Source organism: Pteropus alecto, unplaced genomic scaffold (assembly GCF_000325575.1).
Source record: "Pteropus alecto unplaced genomic scaffold, ASM32557v1 scaffold511, whole genome shotgun sequence".
In the NCBI taxonomy this organism is placed as follows: Eukaryota; Metazoa; Chordata; class Mammalia; order Chiroptera; family Pteropodidae; genus Pteropus; species Pteropus alecto.
Genome location: NW_006431911.1, coordinates 1,949,828 through 1,957,257, shown reverse-complemented (window position 1 = coordinate 1,957,257; position 7,430 = coordinate 1,949,828). Strand labels below are relative to the sequence as shown.

General features: G+C 37.1%; 1 protein-coding gene across 3 annotated transcripts in view; it reads right to left on the bottom strand.

The window, feature by feature from the left end:
- MID1 (midline 1) overlaps positions 1–7,430 on the bottom strand; it is a 546,989-nt gene that overhangs the window by 33,845 nt on the left and 505,714 nt on the right. For all 3 annotated transcript variants that reach the window (XM_015599319.2, XM_006906038.3, XM_015599326.2), the window contains one exon: positions 5,109–5,216. In XM_015599319.2, the coding sequence (XP_015454805.1) occupies positions 5,109–5,216 (108 nt within the window). The remainder of the gene's footprint in view (positions 1–5,108; positions 5,217–7,430) is intronic.

Sequence of the window (7,430 nt, the reverse complement as noted above, 5' to 3'; positions counted from 1 at the left end):
ATCTGTAGGTGATGAATCATTAGTGTGGTCAGTCCTAGCGTTTATAAAACTAAATAAAAGAAAAGTGGAGAGGAGAAAAGAGATTAGCAGAGTGCATTCCTGGCACAAAGGGCAAGTTATGTTTTCGAATACTTTTTTCTTGTGTATGTATGTGTGTCTGGCTATCTGTGCTGAATCTGATGTCATATATATTTCTTAGTGTGGGTTTCAGTAAAAAAACAAAAAAAAAGGAAAAGAGAAAAGAAAAACACCGCTCTGAGTTAGGTGTTCACAAACTATGGTCTGTGGGCCATATCCAGCACACAACCTGTTTGTGTAAATAAAGGTTTATTGGCACACTGCCACATTCATTCATTTATGAATCATCTATGGCCGCTTTCACACTACGATGTTGGGCGGAGGTGAGCTCTTGCAACAGAGACCATTATGGCAAAGCCTAAAACATTATCTGGCCCGGCCCTTTTCAGCAAAAGTTTGACAACTTAAATGATTCTGATCAGATGGCCCTGATTTAAACCAAACTGTGAAACACTATTCTGCATGGTACAGCACTTCAGAATCAGACGCTAAGCATTTAGCAAAATACTAATTCCTTCATTAGAAACCACTTTTGAAGGTATTAGTTTAGAAATCTGACAAGACGAGTAAAATTTGATTTTTTAAAAAAGAAAGAACTAGAGACTGACACATAAAATTCTCTATATGTAAGTGCTACTGCTGCAGGGGAAGATTTTCCGAGTTGGCACTGTTTTTTTGTCCTTTGGGAAGTACGATTGCCATATTGTAATTTTTAGAATTCGCTCCATACTCATCACGGAAATACACTGTCTGTTGGAATCTCCATTTAGTGAGGACATAGGCCTATTTATATCATTTTATTTGCTATTTACACATGCTTTTAAAAGTAGCCCTTTATTTTTCTTAAAGTGCATTTCGATGCTTTTATACAGATGTAGGATTCTCATTCCAAAATTGCTCCATCCAAACAATTGATCCTCAAGTAACACAATGTATCTGAATTGACAGTGAAGCCTGTACTCAGCATCTCTATAAAGCTATAGAAGAGACTGAACATTTAGTTTAAGCTTACTAAGCTTACTTAAATTTTAGAGATTTAGAGCATTTAAAAGCAGAGAAGAGAAGGACCCTTTTGCTCTCAGCTGTGGGCTCTGATCATAAAAGGCATAACTTGCTTATCTGGAGCTTGCCATCAGCTTTTGTGGTGGCATGACATTTATCCTCTACTACTGAAGAAATAAGACAATTCTTTCCCATGGAGTCTCATGGCTTGAGCCTCTGCAGTTCATCCAAGTATAAAGACTGTTGAGCTATTTATTTCAAAGAATACACAATGTTCTGAGAGTAGGAATGACCAGTATGTACTAATGTGTAACAACATCGCCTGCAAGGCAACCTCCCCAGTGAGAGGATTTGTGGTGAACTTGTTCCTGCCAGGTCTAACCGCCTTGTGATCAGCACCAGAGACGGATGGAGGCCAAGTCATGAAGCAGATAAAATCCACCTTTATGGTCTCCATGATCCCGCCAGTTCTTCCTCTAGTTCCTCACTTCCAAGTGCTGGTCAGAGGGCCCCACTGTCCCTTCTCTGGATTCAGTGTCCTTAGGCTGTCTAGCCACCACCCTGGGCATCCTCATTGGGTACCAAGTCCGTACTTGCTCTCCCTGCCCAGCACCTCTGATTTCTAGGGTGTTGGTACCTATGCTCTTCTTCAAAATGTATCTCTGACACCACATGCCCTGGCCAGGGGGTTGGGATTTCCAGGGTTTGGGATCAACTAGTCTTTGGTCATGTGCCAAAGTAGTAACTCAAGAGAAAGGTGGACCGGGCCCTCATCTTTTACAAGTCACGTTTGCTTTCCAATATTGCCTTCTGACATAATGTCCCTGAGCAAATGTGCACTTTTAAAAAAGTGATCAATTTCATACAGGCAATTTTCAATGCAATATGATCAACGTTCCTGTACACAGTAACAGCTTTACCAAATCTCAATATTTTCATAATAGCATCAGAGTTTTCAAAATGAAGTAAAATGTTGTTGATAGCACCGAAGCCCCTGTGTGTCCCTTCCTGACTTCATGCACGTCCCTCTCCAGAGGAAAACACCTTCTTGAATTCAGGGCTGAATGGGACTACATCGAACTGAAAAGCTTCTGCACAGCAAAAGAAACCATCAACAAAACAAAGAGGCAACAAACTGAATGGGAAAAGATATTTGCAAATGACACATCTGATGAGGGACTAGTATCCAAAATATATAAAGAACTCATAGAACTCCACAACAACAAAACAATCTGATTAAAAAATAGGCAGAAGAACTGAATAGATGCTTTTCTAAGGAAAACATACAGATGGCCAGCAGACCCATGAAAAGATGTTCAACATCACTAGTTACAAGGGAAATGCAAATCAAAATCACAATGAGATAACACCTCACACTTGTTATAATGACTGTTATCAATAAGACAAGAAATAACAAGTGCTGGAGAGGTTGCGGGGAAAAGGGAACCCTCACACGCTGCTGGTAGGAAAGTAAATTGGTACAGCCACGATGGGAAACAGTATGGAGGTTCCCCCCAAAATTAAGAATATGACCCAGCAATCCCTCTTCTGGCTATCTACCCGCCCCCCCCACTTGAAAACACTTGTTTATAAAGCTATATTTACCCCTATGTTCATTACAGCATTATTCACAATAGTCAAGACATGGAAACAGTGAAGATGATATACACAATGGAATACTACTCAGCCACAAAAAGATGAAATATTGCCATTTGCAACAACATGAAGGAATCTTGAGAGCATCATGCCAACAGAAATAAGTCAGATGGAAAAGGACAAGAATCATATGATTTCACTTGTATGTGGAATATAAAATAAAAAGCAACAAATGAACAAAGAAAACGAACAAAAAAACAAACTCATAGATACAGACAATAGAATGATGATTACCAGTGGGGAAGGGGAGTGGGAAGGACAAAGGGTAAAGGGGGTCAAATAAAAGGTGACAGAAGGAGACGAAGCCTCCAGGTGGTAAGCGCACAATAGTGCATACACATGTTGTATTATAAAGCCGTATACCTGAAATTTACTTTATTAAACAATGTTATTCCAATAAATTTAATATAAAATACCAAACAAAAAGAACCACAAATCAAATATATATCTATGTTACCTTACATGACAAAAGGGACATTGCAGATGTTATTAAGTTAAGGCTCTTGAGATGGGGCATACTGTCCTGGATTGTCTGGAATATCCTAATGTAATTATAAGGATCCATACGAAAGAGAATCAGGAGAGTCTGTGTCAAGGAAGGAGATTTGAGGATGGACGCAAATGTCAGTGAGGTGAGGAAGAAACCATGAGCTGAGGAATGTGGGTGGCCTCTAAAAGCTGGAAAAGGCAAGAGATGGATTCAGCCCTAGAGCTTCCAGAAATAAACAGCACTGCCAGAATCCTGACGTTAGCCCAGTGAGACTGATTTTCGACTTCTGATCTCTAGAAGGTCAGATAATAAATCTGTGTTGTGTTAAGCCACTGTGTTTGTGGTCATCTGTTACAGCATCAATAAGAAACGAATATGAGCGTGTTGAGAACTAAACCTTGCACGTGACCATGTAAAGGCAACAAATCACCTTCCATATGTATATCGATCATTAATCGCAGATGTATTTCAGGCAGACGTGTGTCTGAGAACCTAGAAGAGGCCAGGTATTAAGAGATGTTCACATGTGGTGCGTGATGAGGGAGGAGGAACTGTATCCTATAAGGATTCCAGGATGACGCTCAGTGCTCTTCTAAGATGTACAATTTGTATGTGGGTAAAGTAGCTTTTCAACACATCTGAGTCAGTTGCTGGCCAGGGAATAATTTCATATTAATTTGTTGATTCACTGTAACAGCTTCGACAACTATTTGATTAGACTTTAACTTTTCTGATCGCCATCACAATGTACATGTGTAAATATTTTTCAATCTATATAGACAAAGTAATTTAAACATTATACGATATTAGAAGTGCCTTTTAAATTTTGCAGAAAACATTATTTAGCTATTGTAATCTATGTACTACTTAATACTTGCTAACTTGATTTAAGTATACATATTTTCTTAAAGTATAGTTATGAGCAGTAATAAAAGAAAGACATGAATTTATTGCATCTTGAATAAATGTTTCTATTTTTAAAATATTTACAAAATTATCTTTTGAGGGTGGTAGAGAAATAGGTAAAATAAAATGGATCCTAGGTATTTCAACATAAATGTGACTAATTTAAAAATAGAATAAAGTGATGGATTCTAAAGTTACCAACAGTCTCTGAATGAATTTAGAATAAATGAGAAAGTGACTACAAAAATAGAAAAGAAATTTGTAAATTACTTTTTGAATATAGTTTACTATAAAGCCAAAGGAACATTAGAAACATTAGAAAAGAAGTCCTATTAATATATCCAGAGAGTAATATATCATACAGTGACACTACAGGAGTTTTGCCACCATGAAATTATACATGTCTAAATTCCCTCAAGGGAAAAAACTTCATAATTTCTATATATAAAGCTCCATTCACTTAAACATTTATTTAATACTGTGTTAGTTGCTGGGATATAGCAATAAATATGAAATGAAGTCTTCCTCGAGAAGAGAGATGGAAAAGAATGGCTATAATAGACCAGAACTCCATGCTGCTTCCTGGAGTTGGGTAATAGAGCAGCCCTTGTATTACAGGTGCGCCCGACAATACAAAGACAGGGGTGGAGAAAAAATGGCCAACCAAGGGGCTTTGAACTATTGTTTTTTTTTTTTCTTTTGGCAATTAGAGTTAACATTCAATATCGTTTTATATTAGCCTCAGGTGTGCAGCATAGTGGTTAGACATTTATATAATTTATGAAGTGATTCTCCCAATTAGTCTAGTACTTACCCTGGCACAAACAAAATGAATTATGTATTAAAGACTTAAGGGGAGATTATAGAAAATATCGAAAAAGGGGGCATTAATATTTCCGAAGCTATTAAAGTACACGGGAAGTATGATATTTTTTCCAGGTAGAGAATATGAAATCTTCTGTCCTAGGAATTTTACCTTCCCTTCTTTGATCTTGGTTCCAATAATTTGTCGTCTTTGCTGAATGATCTCAATGAGGAGATCACACTCCTCCATCAATTTGGCTTCTTGACGTGATGCATTGACCTACAGGATAGATAAAATGGTAAGCGTTAATTTGGCCTTTGTTTTCAGTTAAATGCTCTTTTTAATGTAGACTAGTATGTTTATGGTAACCACCAAATACATATTTTAAATATTAACTCTTCTTTCAATTATGCAAGGATGACGAATCTAGTACTTACATGTCCACTCCCTATCTTGCAAACCTGGAAAACATTATTATCCAATGATAGCAGTTTTTCTGCTAAGTCAGACCAAGCCTCAGAATCTTTCTTAATACCACATGTATATAGCTATTACCAATTAGTTGGAAATTGACACTTGAAATATATTTGCAATTCCTACTTTTATATTTTGAGAGAAAGTGTAATTTTGGCCTATTAAACATAAAAAACAAATATTATTCATTTATGGGGGACAGATTACTATCAATGTCTTTTGGGTAAATTTTTCAAAAGCAAGGTAACTTTTCTTTTAAATACAGACATCAACTTTGTATTGAATCACTATAAAAATCAAAGGATAAATATTTTATTAATCTTTTAAAATTTTACTTCTGGTATACTTCTGAAAGACCAAGGTTCTACAATGAAAACATGCCATTCTCCTTGCAAGGTAGGTAGATCATTATAGAATGGCTTGTATTTGAAGTTTTTGACTCATTGTCTGCAAGGGAGGGTTAGAATTAGCTCATTCTTGGCAACTGGGCTTGGGAAATAACTATACATGCTATTTCCTCCAACTCATGACAATTCCAAAATGCTTATTCATAAACAGAGACCCAGAAATCACAGCTGTGGGAAATGGAGATAGCACGCACGAGTTTTATGATTTTAACACAGCACGGGAGAAGCTGCGATGTTACAAAGAATGACAACAGCATTGATTACCGTAGCATATCTCAGGGAGGAGACATGGCTCAGTCATTAAGCCCTTTTGATTTGGGATACTTTATTAAACTGGAGTAATTTCATTCTCTACGAATGAGATAAGCTGAAGTAGGGCCAGGAGTTCAGGATAAAAACCCATTGATGGCTCGTTCAGAGAAATCATGCCCTGTTTCTAGAGGCCAGAATTCCTTGAGTTTTATTCCTGATCCTTATAAGACACAGCAAAGAGACTACTGGAGACATCTTCTTATTGAGAAGATGACGGTCACTGGCCATTTGTAGCAAAACATGAGATCGTGTCCTATGTCAGATTAGCACATAGACGTATTTGCCAAATGTTTAATGAACAAAAGAAAAAAATTAAAATGCATTGATGGACAAGGATAGAATGTGGAACTCGGGCTAATATTTCAAGGAAGTTAGTCACTGGGCTCAATTTCCCTTACTATTATTACTTTCACGCCATCGTTTCTAGTTGCCTTTGAGGCATTCCAAATAAATGTAGCTATCTATAGAAACATTTACTTGAAACTCCAAAAATTCTAAAGAAACTTTTCTTTCCTTTTGACCTCAAACTGAATTTAATAACTGACGACAGCCAAGCTGTGAAAAGAATGGAATCATATTGAAACCATGGGCACATTATGATGAAGAAAGTGAAGTTTTTGGAAAGTGGCACCCCACACTTGAAAAGTATCCCCTAGAATGAGCCCTAAGAACTAAGGTGTACTTGAGCATACAATCGAGACACATCTAATAGGATGCAAGCTCCACACGGGCAGGGATCTTTGGCTGTTGTATTAAATGAGGCATCTATTGCAAGCACCTGGTGCCATATCTAGCACAGAATACGCATTCGAAAACTACTTGTTGAATAAATCAATCATTAAAATGACCTTTCAAGAAGACACAAGGTAAAATGTAATGAAGCAAGTAGCTATCATGATCTACTGCAAGCACTCAATAGGCAGGTATTGGATTTATTAGTTTTCTAGGACTGTGTAGACACAAAATTATCTCCTACAGATTTGTGGGGGGACATTGACTTTTTTTACAGGCTTATTGAAGTACATTTCACATATCATAAAATTCGTCCATTTATAAAGTGCATAGTTTTGTGGCTTTTAGTGTATTCATCACAATCTAATTTCAGAATATTTTCAACATTCCAAAGAAATCTCAAACCCGTTTGTAGTAACTCCACATTCTCACTACCCACCTGTCTTCAGGCTTTGGGTAACCACTAATCTACGTTCTGTCTCTTAATGGATTTGCCTGTTCTGGACATTTTATACAAATGGGATTGAACAATATGTGATCCTTTTTGTTTGGCTTATTCGCTTAGCAA